The 20,150-nt window shown below is 54.3% G+C and overlaps 2 protein-coding genes across 3 annotated transcripts; one reads left to right on the plus strand and one right to left on the minus strand.

Moving 5' to 3' along the window:
• Position 1: 1 nt before the first annotated feature.
• TREX1 (three prime repair exonuclease 1) lies at positions 2–1,958 on the plus strand. Its single transcript, XM_081160268.1, has 3 exons — positions 2–275; positions 599–649; positions 954–1,958. Exons 1-3 carry the CDS (start codon positions 189–191, stop codon positions 1,914–1,916), a joined length of 1,101 nt encoding a protein of 366 aa, XP_081016394.1. The 5' UTR covers positions 2–188; the 3' UTR covers positions 1,917–1,958.
• A 455-nt stretch (positions 1,959–2,413) lies between these two features.
• Positions 2,414–14,646, minus strand: SHISA5 (shisa family member 5). 2 transcript variants are annotated; one of them, XM_081160269.1, is made up of 6 exons: positions 14,486–14,646; positions 11,820–11,976; positions 7,732–7,824; positions 3,998–4,113; positions 3,659–3,871; positions 2,414–3,578 (listed from the first exon to the last, which is right to left on the minus strand). In XM_081160269.1, exons 1-6 carry the CDS (start codon positions 14,547–14,549, stop codon positions 3,499–3,501), a joined length of 723 nt encoding a protein of 240 aa, XP_081016395.1. In that variant the 5' UTR covers positions 14,550–14,646; the 3' UTR covers positions 2,414–3,498. The 2 variants fall into 2 exon arrangements, with proteins under 2 accessions (XP_081016395.1, XP_081016396.1); XM_081160270.1 differs by lacking the exons at positions 7,732–7,824; positions 11,820–11,976; positions 14,486–14,646 and adding an exon at positions 5,386–5,505.
• Positions 14,647–20,150: the final 5,504 nt, after the last annotated feature.

Genomic DNA, 20,150 nt, shown 5'->3' on the forward strand with positions numbered 1-20,150 from the left:
TGCCTGAGTCTGATCTGTGTTGGCCGAGTGGGAGGGATGGAGCAGGAGCGCAACCCGGGAAGGCCGGGATCCTTCTTCCTGTCCCTGGCTGGAGCTGAGACTCGTCCCTATGGTAACGAATCTGCCTGAAGGAAGGAGCCCTGCCCTGCCTGTGGAATTGTCCTGAGTCATCGCTTTGGGCCGAGGCCATGGGAAGAAACCATTGTACAGCAAGGAAGGAGGCAGCCCTCGGCCCAGACCTAAACCAGGGAGGCCTGGGAAAGCGGGGCTTAGTGGTGGGTGCAAAGTGGCCATGGCTGGGGTCCTGGCAAGCTTGAGGCCTGAAGTGGGCCTTTCCCGATAGCCTGGGCATCACTGCCTGTGCCCTCCTGGCTGGTGCTCTCTCTGGTGTGAGGGCCCTGGTGCATTGTGCCAGCCAGCAGGCCACAGCTATAGATCCGAGGACTTTGGGGAGTCACGGGGGAGGGGGGAGGGTCTAGGGAGGCATGGGTGTTGGCAGGAGAGGAACCAGGCAGGCTGACTAGCAGGGCGGGCCTAGCTCACACCAGCTGTAGGCGGGCTCAGGCTAAGTTTCACTTCCCGCCTCTGGGGCCAGCAGCACGAACCAGCCGGTGTGCGACCGGAGTCATTGCTGCCTGCCTGCTACTTGGTAAGTGAGGACCCCCATGGGACTGGGTAGGGTGGGAAGGCCAAGGGTTCCGCCCGCCACCCCCAGACTAAGTGGGCACTAGGAGAGGAACCAAACCTCCCCCAGACGGTTGAGGGTGCTGATCCCACAAAAGAAGCCACCCACTGTCTCTGGCTTCCTGTCCTGAAGATGAGTCCTAGAGATCACCAGCAGTGTCCCCCTATGCAGGGAGAGCCAGAGATGTGCTCCTCCCCACCTTTCCCACCCTGCCTTAGATCTCATCACGAGGACACTCACCCACTCCCCACTCCGTGCTCCTCCCCAGGCTCAGTGGCAGGTACCCACCATGTGCTCGCAGACCCTGCCCCCGGGTCCCATGCAGACCCTTATCTTCTTGGACCTGGAGGCCACTGGACTGCCCTTCTCCCAGCCCAAGATCACAGAGCTGTGCCTGCTGGCTGTCCACAGATGTGCCCTGGAGAGCCCTCCCACCCATCAAGGGCCTTCTCCCACGGTGCCCCCGCCACCCCGTGTGGTAGACAAGCTCTCCCTGTGTGTGGCTCCAGGGAAGGCCTGCAGCCCTGCAGCCAGCGAGATCACTGGCCTGAGCACAACTGTGCTGGCCGCACACGGGCGACAGCGCTTCAATGCCGACCTGGTTAACCTGCTCCAAGCCTTTCTGCAGCGCCAGCCGCAGCCCTGGTGCCTCGTGGCACACAACGGTGACCGCTACGACTTCCCCCTGCTCCAGGCAGAGTTAGCTGTGCTGGGCCTTGCCAGTGCTCTGGACGGTGGCTTCTGTGTGGATAGCATTGCTGCCCTGAAGGCCCTGGAGCAAGCTGGCAGGTCCCCGGAGCAAGGCCCATGGAAGAGCTACAGCCTTGGCAGCATTTACACACGCCTGTACGGGCAGGCCCCGCCGGACTCGCACAGGGCTGAGGGGGACGTCCTCGCCCTGCTCAGCATCTGTCAGTGGAGGCCGAAGGCCCTGCTACAGTGGGTGGATGCTCATGCCAGGCCCTTCGGCACCATCAAGCCGATGTACGGGGCCACAGCCCCGACTGGAATCAACACAAGCTCATCTGCCACAGCCACTACACTCCTGGCCAGAGGCAGGGACACCAGTTCCAACCTTGGGGGAAGCAGGAGGCCCAAGGTCCTTCCTCCAATGAAGGGCCCTGGATCGTCACCCAGGGAGGGACTGCTGGCCCCACTGAGCCTGCTGGCCTTGCTGACCGTGGCATTAGCCACACTGTATGGGTTGTCCCTGGCCGCACCTGAGCAATAGGCCAAGAAGGAAAGTCTGACTAATAAAGACCCCCCCACAGCACCGAGTGCTCTCTTGCCTCCACCTTCCTTGGCTACCTTAGAGCCTATTTCACCTTTGCCAACACTCAGGCACCTGGGGAGGGGGGCACAGAGGGTGGCAGTCTTTGTCCCTTACCCTCCCTAGCAGGATGATCAGTTGTCTGAGCGCAATACAAGTAGGGAAAACATGGAAATCCAAGTGTTGGATGGAAATGGTACCTGGCCTGCTGTCCAATGTCTGAAGGGCCAGTGCCCTGGCCGGTGTAGCTCAGCTAGTTGGGCGGCATCCCATGCACCGAAAGGCTGCTGGTTCAGTTCCCAGTCAGGGCACATGCCAGGGTTGCAGGCTCAATCCCTAGCAGGGGAAACACAGGAGGCAGCCAAACGATGCTTTGCTCTCACATCGATGTTTCTCTCTATCCCTCTCTCTCTAAAAATCAGTTTTAAAAATCTTAAGAAAAGAAAGGGGGCAGCAGCTCCAAATGTCTGCATTTATTATAAACAAAGGTGCAGACCCCAGACTCAGAAACATATCAACAGGTACAAAGCTGAGACATATCTGGCAAGAGTAACAGAGGGACTAACAGGGACAGGGAACACCGAGGTATTTGTGTTTGGGCCAGCAGCGACCCAGGGCCCCCTTCCACCTTTGGTCCCGAGGCTGGTTGGCCCAGGTGCCCCGCTGCCAGGACAAACTGAACTAGGGTACAGGAGCTGGACTTTTGTGAGGCTGCTGTGAGGGAAGCAGGAACTATCAGGGTAGACGCCCCTCTCCTCTGTGGGCCAATTTCCCTCCAGGACCCAGGGGTTTCAGCCTCACAGCAACTACCACATACATTTTAAAACAGCAAACAGGCAAAAAAGTTTGGCTAAAAGTAAAAACACTACAGGGAGGACACCTGAATGTGTAGGTGGACAGAAGCCACCCTTCCCACCTGTGTCAGGAGCCAGGGGCAGCCAGAACTATGGGTGGATGTGGCCCTCCAGGCGGTCCCAGAGAGGCTGCAGGAATAGCCCAGGGAGACAGCTGTCGAGTGGGTGGGACTCTGACTTAGGCGTTTTGATATCAGAAGGCTGCCCACTTCCACTGGATGTGACACAGGCTCTGGGAACGATGGGATCAAAATCCAGCTTAGCCAGATCCCAAGCCTCACCCACCTCCCTGCTTCAAGGCTCCAGTGCTCTGGACGGAGGAACAGACCCTGGGGACAGGCCACGGCCTCAAGCAGCGGCCAGCCACCTGCAGCAACCAGAGCCTGTATGCCTTTCACCCACAAAAAGCTGTGCTACCCTAGTGTGGCGAGCCCCACCTGGCCTCCCCCGGAGGTCTGGCAATGAACTCCCACCCCATTTGAATTTTGCTCGAGGTTTCAAGGAAGCAGAAGTTGAAGTGAGGAAGAAAACAAAGTATGGTCCCAGCAACTGTGGCGAGGACTGTCCCCCACCTCGTCATCATCAAGTGTACAAACAGGACACGCATCCTGCACGGGGAGAAAGGGCTGTGCCCGCAGAGCCGCGCGCACGCGGCCTATCGCGGGGCAGCCAGAGACGCAGGGGTGTGCTCAGTGGGCGGCCTTCGGGGGGTCCATGTAGGCCGGGTTGTAAGGAGGCTGGCTGGCAGGATAGGGCATGGCTGCGCCTCCTGGAAACAGAGAGGAAGTGGTTGGCTGCGGCACCGCGGAGCTTCGCGGTCAGGCAGGGTCAGAGGTCAGCGGTACTCACCAGCGAACGTCTCGTGGTAGGCAGGCGGGCCTGCGGGCTGGGCTGGGTAGGGTGGTGGGTACTGCGTCGGGTAGGGTGCTGCCACCATCCCTGGCTGGGGGGGGATGGGCTGGTAGCCCTGGTAGGACGGCCCGGGGTAGCTGGGCGGCGCGCTGGGAGGCTGAGGGTAAGGGGCGTGCACCACAGTGGTGGACGTGGTGGTGGTCACGACGGCTGCAAAGAGAACCCGCGTCAGGACCCTCAGGCTTGCCGCCCCCCCTCCAGCTTAGCCAAATCGGGGCCCGGGCAGCTCCCCGGCCACCCTGGGGTCTGCACGGTGGGTGGGGTGGGCATGCTTACGGCGAGGTTGGCAACACATCTTGTACAAACAGCAGCAGGAACAGGTGAAGCAGACGATGATGGTGACAACGAAGAGGACAAAGATGGTCAGGCCGATGGCTATAGTTGCCCCAAACCTGTCAAAGAGCCGGTCATGGCCCAGGGCCTCTCGCCCCAGCCGGGAGCAGCAGTCCACACCCCAGCCGCCCCCAGGGGACACCCCTCTTGAAAGGGGACGCTCTGGGCTGCGCAGAGCAACTTCTGGGGTGTGCAGCTAGAACCCGTTTTAGCCGGTTTCCTCACGGGTAAAACGGGGCTGCGAGTCTATGTAAAGTGGCTCCCTTGCCCACCCTCAAGAGCATGGCAGGGAGTTCTGGGTCCCCGCCATCCACAGGTCTTGTCCACCTCACCAACCGACCGCAGGTGGTCATGGAGCACATGCCACAAGCCAGGCACAGTGGTTTGAGCCAAAAACTCAGTCATGGCCGAGGCAGACTAACTCATGGCCTCTGGGAACCCACGGACCACTGCGGGAGGCAGATGCTGGAGGTCACATGACTCAGGAAGGACAGCGACAAAGATGGGGAGATGGTCCAGGACAGCAGAGGCCAGCGTGTCCAGAGCAGCGGGGAGAGGAACACAGTGCACCCAGCCTCCGCGCTGGCTGCTCACAGTCTGGGCAGGGCAGGGCTGTCCCGGGTGTGACCTGAGCCCGCTGGGTGCCAGCACCATGCCAGCTGCTCACAGGTGGGAAAACAGAGCCACGTGGATGACACGGAGGGGCTGGAGGTGGCCTGTCTTCTGGAAGGGGAGGCCTCCCTGCCTGACCCAGGTCCCTTAGCCAGGATCACACTGGAGGGCCTGCTCTTTGAGAAAGCAGGCCCTGGACCGGAAGTTCATCAACACTGACTTTAGAAGGCAAAGCCCCTCTGCTCCCATGTCCCCAGAGCTCAAACTCTACTCTAATAAAAGGCAAATGCTTAGAAAGTGCACCAAGCCCAGGAAAACCCTGTTGGAGCCTGGTGAGCTGTAGGGCATCTGCCTCCCCTGAGGCCGGGGGGAGGACCGTGGGCCCGCACTGCCCCGGTGCAGGGGCTTCTACAGCGCAGACAGGCACCTTGGCGGGGCCTAGGGACACACGAAGGACAGGGACAAGATACCCAACTGCATTTGCAAGAGAGGATGTCAGTCAGTAGCCTTCCTGACAAAGAGAGGAGCCCTCACTGGCCCTCCCTCACCCGCAGGCTCCTCCCAGACCCTCTGCTGGCCCAGGGAAAGGGGAAGCACACACTCAGACAGCCACACGCCGGTGCAGGGCCATCACCTCCGGTCCTCGGTCTCCGTCTGTCTGTCTGTCTCTCTCTCTCTCACACACACACACAGAGCACGGTGCGCAAGCCCAGGCTCACCCCATGTCAGCCTCCACGTTCACTCAAGGTCCTGCTCCCGGCTGCCCTTTCCCATCGTGGGCCACTCAGTTTCAATCTCCTCCCCTTTCTCGCCTCCTTTCAGAGAAAAGGAAAGCAAACCCCAGGGCCCTCCCCATGCTGACGTCATGGGCACTGGCAGGAAGCACAGACCTTTAAAGACACAGCGCGCGTGTTAACTAGACGCACAGAAACAGTGAACGGGGCTTGCTCAGCTGATCCATGTTTCGCTCACATCAATGTTTCTCTCTCTCACCCTCTCCCTCCCTCTCTAAAAATGTATGTGCAAATATATATATATATATAGACACACACACACACGCACACATATATGATAAGCCTTTTAGTAAAGATGTTTAGATCAGAAAGGGCTTCTCTAGCTCTAGCCGGTTTGGCTCAGTGGTTACAGCATCAAGAGAATCAGCCTGTGGACTGAAGGGTCCCGGGTTCGATTTCAGCCAAGGGCACATACCTCTGTGGCAGGCTTGATCCCAGGCCCTGGTCAGGGCTCGTGTGGGAGGCAACCAGTTGATGTGTCTCTCTTACATCGATGTTTCTCTCTCTCTCCCCCTTTCACTCTCTCTGAAAAGCAATGGAAAAAATATCCTTGGGTGAGGTTTAGAAAAAAAAAGAAAGGGCCACCTCTGGAGCTGGGACACCAGCTCCCACCATGATGCTGACAAGGCAGGAGACCTGCCACGACACAGGGCGTGTGAGAGCCACAGCAAGGCCGCCGTGAGGACTGGGAGTCAGCACCGGCTGCGCCTGCGCCTCACCTCACTTCGTAGGCCTCCCTGCCTTTCTCCTGCACTGTCACAGGGAGTCGGGGACGAGGGTCAGCATGGCCTGCAGGGGGCCTGTCGCCAGAGGATGTACCATTCAGGTGCCTAAAAAGCACACCAGTCCTGCCAGACCATCCCATGAGTGGCAAAGAGCTAGGAAGGGACAATAAAATCAGGATCTGAAAGAACCAAGGGAGCTCCAGCTCTGGAGAGGGAACCAGCCAAAAATAAACACAGCCAGACTGTTCGACGGAGCAGGGCGGGACTCACCTGCTAAAGTTGGGGGCGGGGTGCGTGCAGAAGACCTGGGCCAACCCCGAGCCCAACATGGCCACACTATGGGAAGTACATTGCCCACTTCAAGGGAGGACACTGCCCATCCCGGCTGTGCCAGGCAGATGGAGGCTCATCTGGATCCCTGTGCTCTGACCGGGTGCCTCGTTCTTGGGGACCCAGAGGGAGAGCCAAGGGCAAAAATCCAGGAATGAAGAGGAAGAGGGGTTGGTGGTGGGGAGAAGGGGGCAGAGCTGGGGCAGGTCCCCGGCCCCATGTGGTCTTTCCCCTGTCAGGGTTTGCCCAGAGCTCCCAGACACAGCCTGGGCAGCAGGGGCTGGATCCCACCAAGGAGCCAACACTCTGGTGGACAAACAACAGTGCCCTTGGTCAAGGGGGCAGCACAGTGATGCCCACCCAGGGGGACATCTCCTTGGGACTCCGGAGAGGGGGCCACCTGAAGGCATTCACAGAAGTGTCATTGACAACCCTGTCCCTCTACCCTCCCAGCATCTGCTCCTCGAGCCCTAACCTTTTATAAGGCAGGTGTTGTGGGGGCCACTGAGGCTCTGCTTAGAAAGTTTAGAAGATTGGGTTGTTCCCTAATAGGAGGGTCCTGACATAGTAACCATGACCCACAGACCCTGACATCATTGGTTGTCTCAGTATCTTTGCCCCACCACTAAAACCCCATCACCACGTACCTGGCATGACCATCACCCCATCACTGTCACCAATGCCACCATTACCGTCACCGTGTACCCACCACCAGCATATCCCTAGAACATCTCCCCACCACCATCACCCCATCAGCACCATCTCACCACAACTGCTTCCTATCACCACACTGCCTGTTCCCCCATCACATGTCCCCATCGCCCCCATCACCGTGAGACTTTCCAGCGTCACCATACACTCAGCCCCATCTACCATCACCCATCACCCCACCACTGTGTCTCTCTCTGCTCACTGCACCCATCGGTCACCTGCGCCCAACCCCTCACTTAGGTCAATATGAACCCCAACCCTTGGCCTTTCAAATGCCAACCCCCAGCCACAGTCACCCCCATCCCCGGCACCCAGCACAATGATAAGGACACAACTTCCCAACATAAGGATCAAGGGTCCTGGAGGTCGGACATGGTGACAGCTTTCATGGGCCCCAGCCCAGTGACTCTTTCTCATCCTAGTCCCCACAGCCCTCATCCTACCCCACCGGAGGCCTCTTGTCTCCTCCACCAGGAGATGCACGCAGCCTGCAGGTTTTATTTACCCTGACATGGGGTCACTGTCTATGTCAGAGGTGTACTGCAGCGACGAGCTCAGCTGATTCAGCCTCTCCACGTTCCTCCTGACCCTGGTCAAGCTGCAAAGAGAAAAAAACCTCATGATTAATACAAACCCCACCAGCACACCAAGAACAAACACACACCACATTAGCACACACACAGAACATGCATAAGAGCCAACTCAGTGCTGGGCCCTGGCATCCTGAGGATGGATATCACACACACTACTAGGGTCTTGGGCAACAACGCCAGGCATTCTTTTCAAGTGCACCCGGGACATTCTCTAGGGCAGACCACATGTGAGGCCACAAAACAAGCCTCAACAGATTTGAAAAGACAGCTGTCCTACAAAGTATCTTCTCCAATCACAATGGGATGAAGTTAAAAATCAGTAACAGAAGATGACAATGCCACAGTGTTAAAAAAACAAAAAAGAAATGCTAAAAACAACTCATACCTTGGGAAACTAATTAACATGGTACAAAAAAATTAAAATAAAATTTAAAAAAACTTGTGGGTTAAAGAAGAAATCATAAAGGAAATCTAAAAAAATATGTAAAACGGAATGATAAGATACTACAGGTCAGAATTTGTGAAACAGCTGAAGTAGTTCTGAGAGGAAACAGAACTTTAATAGTGAGATGGTATTAAACTCAGGAAGACGGGAAAAAATAGTGCAAACCCCCAAAGTAAGGAAGCACTTAATAAAGATTAAGTGCAGAAACAGAAGAAGACAATGACCACAAAAAATACAAGAAGATTCACAAAACCAAACTCAGCAGACATCTGGCAAGACTAATCGTGAAAAGGAGAAATGATACAGAAGAAAAAAAGCATAATAAAAAAAGGGAAATAACTATAGGTACAACAGAGATTTTTAAAATAAAAACCTCATTTGGATTCTGACTCCAACAAACTACCCATGGAAAGACATTTTTGAAACAAGTGGCATCAACTAAAGACAGACTAGTATTGAAATCTGGTAGTAAGTTACTGTTAATTGTGCCAAATGTGTTATTGATAGAGTGGTTATATTTCTTTTTAAAGGACCATGGTTTTGAAGGACAACTCATAAAGCTGAGGAGAAAATATTTTTAAAAAATCAGTGTGCAGCCCAGCTGGGCGTGGCTCAGTGGTTGAGCGTCGACCTAGGATCCAGGCGATCAGGGTTTGATTCTTGGTCAGGGCACATGCCCGGGTTGCGGGCTGCAGCCGATCAATGACTCTCTCATCATTGATGTTTCTATCTCTCTCTCTCCCTCTCTTTTCCTCTCTCTGAAATCAATAAAGATATATTTTAAAAAATAAATAACAACACTTATACAGTGTTCAAGGAGATTAAAGAAACAATTCAAGAGAACTTGAAATATAAAAAAATAAAAGTCTAAAACTAAAAAATAATACAGCAAATTAATAATTAGACACAGCTAAGGATATGATTTATGAACTGGAGGATAGGTCAAAATAAACATACGTAGACTAAAGTCAAAGGACACAAAAAGATGGTCAATGTAAATACAGAAGACAGTAGGTGAAATATGGAGTACAGTTTACAAAAGGCCTTATATATCTGTAATGAGAGTCCTAAAAAGAGGAATGAGAAGATGGGGCAGAAGCAATCTTTACAGGGATAGTGGCTGCATATTTTCCAAAACTGATGAAAAACAAGCCAATGATTCCAGAAGTACCGTAAACCTCAAGCAGCATAAATTCAAAGAAAACCACACCTAGGCACATCATGATAAAACTGCTGAAACCAAATTACAAAGAGAAAAATCTTAAAAGTAGTCAGAGAAAAGACACATTACTTGCAAAGGAGCAATAATAAAACGGTCAGCTGATTTCTCAACAGAAACAACAGACATCAGAAGACAATAGAATGAAAGCTTTAAAGTGTTGAAAGTTGATAACTGCCAACCTAGAAATCTATAACCAGGAAAAATATCCTTTAAGAAGGAAGGTGAAATAAAGACATTTTCAGACAAACAAAAACCAAGAAAATCTGACACCAGCAGACCTGCATTAAAGGTAGAAAAACATGGTCTCAAATGAAGCTTAAAGAAGTAGGAAGCATTAAGCAGCAGCCAACTGGGCTCCTTCTAGAGCATGCCCATACCTTCCCCATTCCTTTCTCAGGCATGTTTTTTTTTTCTAAGTTCTAAGGGTCCCCATGAGGCTTGCAACCAGGGGAGCAATGGGCAGTGGCAGCTCGTCCGGGGCTAACTCCCTGAACCTGTCTCCAAGACCTCCTTTTCTCTGACTTTTCAGTGAGCCAACAGCAGCCCCGCCTTGGCTCACTTCTGTCACTGACTTTTACTCCCCAGAAAGTCAACAGCAGCCCCGCCTAGGCTCTTTCCTATTGCTTCTTCTAATCCTAAGCTCTTCTTTGTTTCACTGTCCCCAGCTTTAATAAATGTACTCACACACACACACAAAAAGCAGCAGAGAAAATAAATATGTGGATAAATGTAAATAAATATTCACTGTCAAAAACAAAATATTATCTTTGGGGTTTACAATAGTATTACAGGAGATAAAGAGGGACATTACATATGATAAAATAAGCAATTCATCAGAAAGTAAAAACAATCCTCAATATGTATGCACCTAATAACAAGCATCAGAATTCATGATGCCAATATTGACAGAATTAAAAGAATAAACATATCTGTATTCTCTCAGTAACTGATCAAACAAGTAGACAAAACCACTAAGGACAGAAAAGATCTAAACACTATTATCAACCCACTTGACCTGACACTTAAAAACACTGCACTCAATGACTGCAGAATATACCTTCTTTTCAAGTACATATGGAAATATTTACCAAGAGACAATATATGCTGGGTCATAAATGAGCCTCAATAAGTTTCAAAAGACTGAAATCTTAAAAGAAAACAACACAATGAGAAAACTGCACAGCCACCAAAACAGCTAAAATTAAAACTTTCTAGGGAATAGCAATGATCTGGCCTGCTTTGGCTCAGTGCTTAGAGCGCGCAGATTGAAGGGTCCTGGGTTTGATTCAAGCCAAGGGCACGTACCTTCGGTTGCAGGCTCGATTCCGGGCCCCAGTCAGGGCACATGTGGGAAGCAACCAATTGATGTGTCTCTCACATCAATATTTCTCTCTCTCTCCCCCTCTTTCTCTCCCTTCCACTCTCTCTCTGAAAAGCAATGGAAAAAATATCGAGGGAGGATTAAAAAAAAGTAATAAAAAAATTAAAAAAGAAATATTTAGTGTTTCAAACTGAAAGCATTAAGATCTGTGCATTTTACTGTATGCAATTACACCTCAATTTAAAAAAAATATTTACAATACCAAGTTTTGGAGAATCTGTAAAGCAAACATGGCTGGTAGGCTGGTAAAACCATGATAGAAACTGGAAGTGTCTCCAGAGCTGAGCACCTTCAGTCCATGGCTCAGCAATTCCAATCCTAGACGTTTACCCGGAAGAAATGTGTTTCTTCTAAAAGGCACCAAAGACTTGTTAACAGAGAGAAAGAGAGCACTTAATATCACTCTCAGAATAGCAGAAACTCATGGAGTCTCTGCCAAATGCAAGTGATGATGGTTCTCCCTTTGCTTTTCTCAAAAAAAAAAAAGGTGCAGTGTAAACCCGTGGGCCACATCAGGAAGCCACAGGCAAGGCATACTGTGGGGCACATGCCCACGCATGGTGCCCTCCAGGGCCCACAAGATATGCCTGCACAAATCACATACAAGCCCTCCAGGTACCTGCACATACCACAGGGTACACTCACACCAAGGTGCCCACGCTGAGAACATGTTGGTATAAGTACACGCCCAAGGGTGAGCCATAGGACCAGCTGAGAAACCTGCTCAGCCCCAGGTTGGATGAGCTGGCACCCTCACGGTAGGGGACAGAGGGGCAAGAGACTAATTGAACAGGGTCTGGGGAGTCCAGCCCAGAGAAGAGACCCCCCCAACCCACCCTGGACCAATGCTCCACCACCATCTTGAGAAGGCTAACAGGCCAGAGGGGCTGGGCCATTTCCCCTCCATGCACAGTCCTGCTGGGGCACCCACCGTGCCCACTGGTGTACCCACCTGTCCTGAATATCAGCACAGCCTTCCTTGCTCCATACAAATCTCTTCAGTACGTCAGAGCAGCAATACTGGTTGTAACAGGTGCCACAGCAGAAAACAGGACAGGACTTGGAGAAGAGGTTGTCTCCACCGGAAGCCATACACACCTCACTGTGGGCTGGAGCAGAGAAACACTTGTTCACCTATGGCCAAGGTGAAGCCTCATGCCAGGCCTCAGCCACGTCCCAGCCAACCAGCCCCTTCCCCAGCACAGCTAGCAGGCACAAGCACGCTGGGCCGCCTCTGGCCACTGCCCCAACCAACCCTGCCTTCTCCCCCGGGCCACTGTAGATACTCCTGACTGGGCTCCCTCTTTCCCCACCGGTCCCCTTGTGTTCCGATGAGCTAGTGAACTTTCTAAGTCTGAGTCTGACTGGGCCAATCCCTGCCTCGGGATCAAGTCCACAGCCCACAAAGCAGGGGCCAGACTGCAAAGGGCCTTGAAGGTCAACCCAACTTGCCAGTCCTCCCCACACTCTGCCCATTTTTTTGCCTGGTCCCACCCATCCTTTAGGGCCCTACTACAGGCCACCTCCTCCAGAAGCTGCCAAAGCCCAGCAGTCACACAGCTGAACAGGAAGGCCCCTGGCCAGCTGCTGGGGACCAGGCACTGGACCGGCCAATTTTTTTTTAATCTTCACCCAAGTATATGTTTTTATTGATTTTTAGAGTGAGAGAAATAGAGAAACGTTGATGTGAGAGAGAACCATCGATCAGTTGCCTCCCATACACACCCCAACTGGGGATCAAACCTGCCACCGAGGTGTGTGACCTGACCAGGAAACGAAGCTGCAACATTTTGGTGTGCGGGACAATGTCCAGCCAGCTGAGCCGCCCAGCCAGGGCCCAGCCAATTCTTCATCTTCATTCCCTTGGCCACAGCAGCCTCAGCCCCTGCTGAACTCTACAATTTCAGGGGCCCAGCCCTGACAACACCCTCATGGCAGGCTGTCTCCTGACCAATTCCCCACTGGCTACAGTCACACCCACAAAAGTATCCATGCAGCACTTAGCCCTGCGCTGGGCCTGCAGCAGGTGCCTAGGAAATGGTTGTGCCCTCAGTGGCCAGGGTTCCGAGGCACTGGCATAATATCAAGCCCCAGAACCATCACAAGGCTCTCGGCCACAGGGCTGGGATCTAAAGGCATCCCCACAGGCTGGGGTATGAACAGAGCTTCAGGACACAAAGTCATGAGGAGTGGACCTGGTTGACAAGTGTAGAAAATGACCCAGGGCTTTGGGTGACCACAAGGTTTGCAAATTTCCGGGAAGATGCTACAGCTAAGCTCCCATGCATCCTCAGGCTACCTTAGCAGACAGCTAGGGCCCACTGACAGGATGGGACAGTCCAGGATTCTGCCTGGACAGGCCCCAAATGGAACCAGCCAGGTCAGCAAGGCCCAAATGACTGTGGTTAACTGGGAATAGGTCTGGCAAAAAAACACACACCCTGAAGTGTGGCTAAAACTGCCCTGACACAGCCCTGGAACTCCAGAGACCCAGCCTGGTCAGTGTAGAATGTACCCCGGGGCCACTGGCGGAGCAAGGTCCACTGAGTGACCCTGAAAAGAGAGAACCATGAATGCGGCGGGAAAGGGGAGATACTCTGTCCCTGGCAGCTCCAGGCAGAGCCCTGCTCAGGGCAAAACTGTGGGGCAGACCTTAGAGCCACAGCTCCAGAGCCTCTAAGCTGGGGCTGAAGGCAAACACCTGCGACTCTGTTTGGGCCAAGAGCCCATGACACAAGTGTCCTTGGACCCTCATACACTCTGGACGAAGCTCTCCAGACCTCATTGGACCAGGGACCAGAGCTCTGACCGCTCACTTTCCCACCCCAGGTCCTCCAGATTCCTCCCAGCGCTCGGAAAATAAAGCCCTTCCCCTGGGGGAAGCCACCCGCCCAGAGGGATCTCTGGCTTCCTCCGGCTGGGGGTGGGGAGGTGTTGCTCAATTCCTAACCCTGAAAGGCCCCCAGCCTGGTCTCCCCGTCTGTGAATCATTAGCCGACAACCAACCAATCAAGGCCCTGGCGGGGCAGTTCAGTTGGTTAGCGTGTCCGCCCCGCGCCAAGGTTGCGGGTTCGATCCCAGCCGGGCACTCAGGGGAATCGATCAGCGATGCATGAGGAAGTGAACAACTCTATGTTTCTCTCTCTCTCAGTTCCCCGCTCTCTCCCTTCCTTTCTCTCTCTAGAATCAATAATAATAAAAAATTTACAGTCAACCGATCAACACAGTTGGTCGCCGCCCCCAACCCCAGAAGGCCGCCTCGGCCGTCCCCAGGATCCCAAGGGCCCTGGAGGCGGCCTTTGGGGCTCCCAGCGAGAGCGCGGCGGCAAGGGCAGGCCTCCGCGGGGCCAGGCTCCGGACGCCACCCCGGGCTGCGGCCAGCGAGGGACGCCCGCCCCCCCCCGTTTCCAGGACAGAGCCATGCTGCCAGCAGCCGGGGGTCCGGGCGGTGTCATTCAGGCGGGGGGGGGTTAGTCCGGGGGTTAACTGCCCCGGGTCCCTACGGGTCGGGGGCAGTGGGGCCGGGGCCGTGCTGCCGGGATCGGTTCAAGGGCGGCGCAGACGCGGCCGCCCCGGCCCCCGGCCCCCGGCCCGGGCGACCCCCCAAAGGCTCCCCACCTGGAGGCGGCAGCAGCAGCAGCAGCAGCAGCAGGACCCGGGGTGCGGGCGCCGGCGCGGCCATGGCTGGGCGGCGGGACGGACGCACCGGCGCACGGACGGGCAGACGCGGCGGGGTCGCGCTGCGCCCGCGTCTCGGGGACCCGCGAGGGCCCTCCCCCGCCCCGCCCCGCCCCGCCCCGCCCCGCGGTTCCGGGAACCCCGCCCCGGAGGGAGAGGAGGGAAGGAAGGGGAAGGGGAAGGGGAAGGGGGGGGAGAAGGGAGAAGGGGGGAGGGGGAGCGGACGGCCTCCCGGCCCCGTCCCGTCCCGCCCCGCCTGGCGCCCGCACGACCCCCGGGGCCCCGGCGTCGCCTCCTGCCCGCCGGGCGCCCTCCCGCCGCGCCCCCGCCAGCCCTGCGCCCGCTGCGGGGGTGCCCGCGGGGGTGCCCGCCGCGCGCGGCCCCGCGCCGCCGGGTGCCCAGCGGACCCTCGCTCTCCTCCCGGAGCTACCTGAGGGCCGGTGAGGTGGCCCGGCCACAGTGCCCAGAGCAGCCCTGGGGCACGCAGTAGGGGCACGAGTGCCCGTTTCCTTGTGGAAGTCTAGCCCGGGGACCGAGGGGGACCCCAGCTCTGAGGACACACCGTCGCCCAGCCCCCTGGGGTGACGCCTGGATCTCTGGGGTCAGCCAGCCCCCGGCCTGAGCGGGTCAGCCCTGGCTCAGGTGGCCTGCTCGGAGGGCAGAGCTGGGCACGCCGGGCCGCCTGGCTCCGCATCGCAGAGGGGAGCAGTGCCCACGGCCACAGCGCGTCTCAGTCCCTCGGGCTGCTAGAGCAGATCATCAGACTCGGTGGCTCATAAACAGCATTTATTTATGACAGTTCTGCGGACTGGGAAGCCCAAGATGCACGTGCCAGCAGAGCCCTGCCCTGGCCCGTGTGGCTGAGTTGCTTGGAGAGTCGGTCCCAGCACCTAAGGGCCTCGAGTCCGGTTCCCAGGCACACGCCCAGGTTGTGGTTGCATCTGGTCAGGGTGCCTATGGGAGGCAACCAGTTGATGTTTCTCAAATGGGTGTTTCATTTCTCTCTGTACCTTCCTCTCTCTCCAAAAATCAATGAAAACAATTTTTTAAAAAACAGAAGGGTGCTCACTTCGGCAGCACATATACTAAAACTGGAACAATACAGGGAAGATTAGCGTGACCTCTGCACAAGATGACAAGAAAATTCTTGAAACATTCCATATATTTTTTTTTAATATATCTTTTATTGATTTCAGAGAGAGGAAGGGAGAGTGGGAGAGAGAGAGAGAGGAACATCAATGATGAAAGTCATTGATCGGCTGCAGCCCACAACCCGGGCATGTGCCCTGACCAGGAATCGAACCCTGATCGCCTGGATCCTAGGTCAATGCTCAACTTCTGAGCCACAGCGGCTGGGCCCATATTTTTTTTTAAAAAAAAGGCACCAGCAGATTCTACATCTGATGACATTCAGCTTCCCGGTTCACCTTGTTCTTTCCCGAGTTCTCACGTGGTGGGCGGAGCAAGGGACCTCTCTGGGGCCTCTTCTGAAAGGACACTAATCCCATTCACGAGTGCACACCCTCTCCACCTAATCACCACCCAAAGACCCCACCTCCAAATGCCATCACCGTGAGGGCCGAACACCCGGGTTGATGAGAGTCACTGTTTTCCGCTGTGGATCTTTGCATACCGCGTGGAGCCGAGCTATAGGCAGAAATTCTGCTTGACGCTGGCGAGTGGAGCATATCCAATGACGCCCAGAAAGCCCAGTGCCAGCCAGGGTGTGGGAGCAGGGCGTGGAGAGGCCGACCTGCCCAGGACTGACCCTGGGGCCGGGCCTGGCAAATGCTAAAGTAAAGCGCTGCCAGGGCCCTTGCCATCCCTCTCCACCCGCACCTGGGCCCCTTTCCTCATCTCAGAAAGCAAAACTGCCACACACTCACTTCCCCAAGGGCTGGACCCAGGTAATCATCTGTATGAAATAGGGGCCACATAAAGCCTTGGCTGGTGTGGCCCAGTTGGTCAGAAGGTGGTTCTCTGCACAGAAGGGTCACAGGTTTGATTCCTGGTTCAGGGCACATGCCCAGGTTGCGGGTTCAGGTTTGACCCCCCAGTCAGGGTGCGTACAGGAGGCAACCGACTAATGTTTCTCTCTCCCTCTCCCTTCCTCTCTCACTCTAAAATTAATTTATTAAGAAAAAAAGAAAAGGGGACCACATCCTAAACCTGACAAGCCCAGGGGAGTCCTGCATGGTGGACTTACAAACAGAGACGGAAAGTAACCACATAATATGGTCTGAAATTAATTATTTCTAACTAAAAGCAGGTCGTGGTGGGTAGACACGTCCTAGGCCAGTATTTTTCCCTAACAAAGGTCAATCTTGACCTTAATTGAGCCTGTCCGTAGTCTTTTTTTTTGCATCTATGATAACATACCTGATAACATACCTTTGGAATATCAAAGTAATTTGCTCCTACCCCCTCTCAAAGCACAACCACCAGGCCCGAGCAGAGGCCACAAATCCCCTCATTGTCAGCATTATCATGCTAATGTTGACGTTAACTCTCCTACACCCACCTTTGCAAAAGGAGTATGTATCTCTTCCCTTTTTACCCCATCCTGGAGATGCCCCCCTTTGCTTTCTCAATCTGTTGAGATTTTGCTTCCTGGCAATTGTTTCCTCCCACTGATAAAGAAGCAGGTGACCAGGGTAATGGGGGGGTGCCAGAGTGTCCCTGGTTGGAGCCAAAGGCAGCGGGAATCCCACCAGGATAAAGGAAAAGGCTCTGGCAAGCCTGGAAGGCTGAGCGGACAGAGCTAGTCAAGCCACCGGAATATTCAGAGTTCCTCTTTGTCCCCGCTTCTTGGCTTAGAAATGACTGTTTTTGTATGCTAATGAGATGACTCCCGGTAGAAGCTTCAGGATGAAGGCTGGTCACGCAAAAGACCAAGAACAGAGGGTTGGAGCTTTCAGCCCCACCCCCAACCTGGGGGTTTGGCTCCCAGGTTGACGGCTATCACCAAAGGCTTATGATTTCATCAATCATACCAGTGTAATGGAAACTCCGGAAAACCCGTACACGGTGGAGTTCAGGGAGTTTGGGATTTGCGAATACACTGACGTGCTGGGAAGGTGGTAGCCCTGGGCAGCTTGGAAGCTCCTTCCCCAGTGCCCCACACCCTGCCCTACGCATCTCTTCCATAAACTGGTAACTATAAATAAGGTGTTTTCCCAAGTTCTGAGAGTAGGTCCAGCAAGTTATCGAACTTGAGAAGGGAGTTTAGGAGCCCTCGATACTTACAGCCAGCTGGCCAGAAGTTCCCAGTGGCCCTCTTGGGACTTGGGACTGACACCTGAAGTGGGCACAAGCTTGTGGGACTGAGCCCTTAACCTGTGGGGTCTGCGCTAACTCATGAGTTGGTGTCAGAGTTGAGCTGAGTTGTTGGACACCCAGTTGGTGTGGGAGAATCAGAGAACTGGTTGTTGGTATGAAAACAACAACACAATTTAGTGTCTGAAGTGGTGTCAGAAAACAAAGCACTGCAGGTAGCCTCTCAGGTGGCAGGAGGGCTGGTGCTGGGAACTTCTTCCTGCACAAAGGCAGGAACCCACATACGACTGGCTGGCCCTAGGCAGACCCGCTCAGGGCCGGGACCCCCACCGGCCTGAGCACACCACCCTCGCTCGGCCAGTGACAAGCGCTCCTCTCCTCCGTTCTCTGGACTTGCCACTGGTTCCCATTAGACTGCAGGTCCGGAATTGCCATTCTTTGTTGTTTCCAAACAACAGAGAAACATGTGGCTATGTGTTTAAGGTCAACAGCAATCACCAGGACAGAGCCGAGCAGCGTGTACACAGAGACCCTGGGGAACTGGACTCCGCGCCTACGTCGAGCGGTCATTTCTCAGGTCTTCTCTTCCTTGACTGCCAGAGTCACCTGACACGGGGACACCCCCTCCCGCACTCCCCGCACTGCTCCTCATACACCTGCCCTGGCCCTTCCTCATCTCCAGCCCCTCGTGTGAGGTCCCCAGGGCGTGGTCTGTAGGCCCCATTTCTTCTCTGTTTACATTCCCCTTGGAGAGCTCATCCAGTGTCGTGGCCCCGAACCATCTACACACCGACCGTGTCATTTCCTACCTCCAGCCCAGGCCTCTTCGACAGCAGACTTGAAGATGCAGCTATCCTGTCAGCATCTCCACACGGATAGACATCAACTGGCATTTCACCTTAATGCACCTTCAGCGGAACTGCTGACCCCTCGGGGCCACCAGCTTCCTCTGTGGGCTCTCACGTGTCCGTAAGTGGTAACCCCATCCCTTGGCATCATGTCTTTCTCACGTGCCTCCATCCAAACCATCAACCAGTCTTGGCTCTTCCTTCAAAATGTACGCAGACTCTGACCGCGTCTCAGTAGCTCGATCACAAGCTTCATGGTCCGTCACCTGGATTAATCACAGCAGCCTCTGGACGGGTCTCCTGGCTTTTCCTCTGCCCCGTTGAGGCCTATGCTTGATTTAACAGCAGCCAGAGGGATCCTTTAAAAATGTTCATCAGATCAAGTCACCTGACTCAAAGCATTTCACAGGCCTCCCATTTCCAAGGCCCCGCATCATCTGGGCCCCATGACCTCTGACCTCACCCTTCTGCAGCCGTCCCAGTCGCCTCTACGTTCCTGGACCTCACCAGGCACAGCCAGCCCGCCAGCCCTCAGAGCCCTGCACTGGCTGTGGAATGAGCCATGGCTTCATCCAGGCCTTTGGCCACCTTTTCAGTGAGGCATTCTTTTTTTCTTAATGTTTTTATTGAGTTTAGAGAGAGGAAGGGAGTGGGAGAGAGAGAGAAACACTGATTGGCTGCCTCCTGCATGCCCCCTATTGGGATGGGGCCCAGAACCTGGGCATGGGCCCTGACCCAGAATCGAACCACAAGGTCCTGGTGCATGGAACAACGCCCAACCAACTGGGACACACTGGCCAGGGCACAGTAAGGTGTCCTTGCACCCCTCCCACGCCCTCCCCTCTGATATGCTACATCCTGACTTATTTCTTGGCTGTGTCTCCCACCTCTAGAATGCCAGCTCTGTGACAGCAGGGTTTGCTCATAGTGCTTGTTGCTATCTCCCCACTGCTCGGTACATGGTAGGTACTTAATGTATTATGTTAATGACTTAAACAGAATGAAAATGTATAAAAGGACCCAGAGCAATCAAATTACCACCCACCCAGCCCTTCTGCACCTTTCTTGCCCATCAAAGCAAAGTGCCCCAGAAGATCTCATGAGGGGAATTACTTTGCAGTAGGAGCTAACTCTTCTCATGCCCCTTCTCCTGAACTTCTTTTATTTATCTTTATTGTTGAAAGTATTACAAATGTTCCTTTTTATTCCCCATTGACACCTTCTACCCCACCCCTGCCCCCACTCTCCAACTTCTTGATATCTCCAGTGCCTTAAACTAGAGATAAGTCCCAGCATGTCTGGAGACCTTATTATAAAGTCAAACCCAGAGGGAAGGCTTATATAGCAAAAGAATTGTAAGACTTTGTTATTTAATGTTGGCCAAAATATGGGGAATATTTGTGGAAAAACTGAGGTCTTGGACCAAGGAGGTAACACTATACATACTTTTAACTTGGGCTGAATTTATCAATACAGGTGCA

Source organism: Miniopterus schreibersii, assembly GCF_964146895.1.
Source record: "Miniopterus schreibersii genome assembly, chromosome: 15".
Taxonomy (NCBI): domain Eukaryota; kingdom Metazoa; phylum Chordata; class Mammalia; order Chiroptera; family Miniopteridae; genus Miniopterus; species Miniopterus schreibersii.

Coding starts and splice junctions, on each gene's coding strand:
- SHISA5 (XM_081160269.1), bottom strand. CDS start 14,549: ATGGCCGCGCCGGCGCCCGCACCCCGGGTCCTGCTGCTGCTGCTGCTG. Junction 7,825..11,819: donor TGTGCTGATATTCAGGACAG/GTGGGTACACCA, acceptor TTCTCTTTGCAG/CTTGACCAGGGTCAGGAGGA. Junction 3,872..3,997: donor GATGTGTTGCCAACCTCGCC/GTAAGCATGCCC, acceptor TTCTCTTTGCAG/CCGTCGTGACCACCACCACG.
- TREX1 (XM_081160268.1), top strand. CDS start 189: ATGGGAAGAAACCATTGTACAGCAAGGAAGGAGGCAGCCCTCGGCCCA. Junction 276..598: donor TGGGAAAGCGGGGCTTAGTG/GTGGGTGCAAAG, acceptor TGGGGCCAGCAG/CACGAACCAGCCGGTGTGCG. Junction 650..953: donor TGCTGCCTGCCTGCTACTTG/GTAAGTGAGGAC, acceptor GCTCCTCCCCAG/GCTCAGTGGCAGGTACCCAC.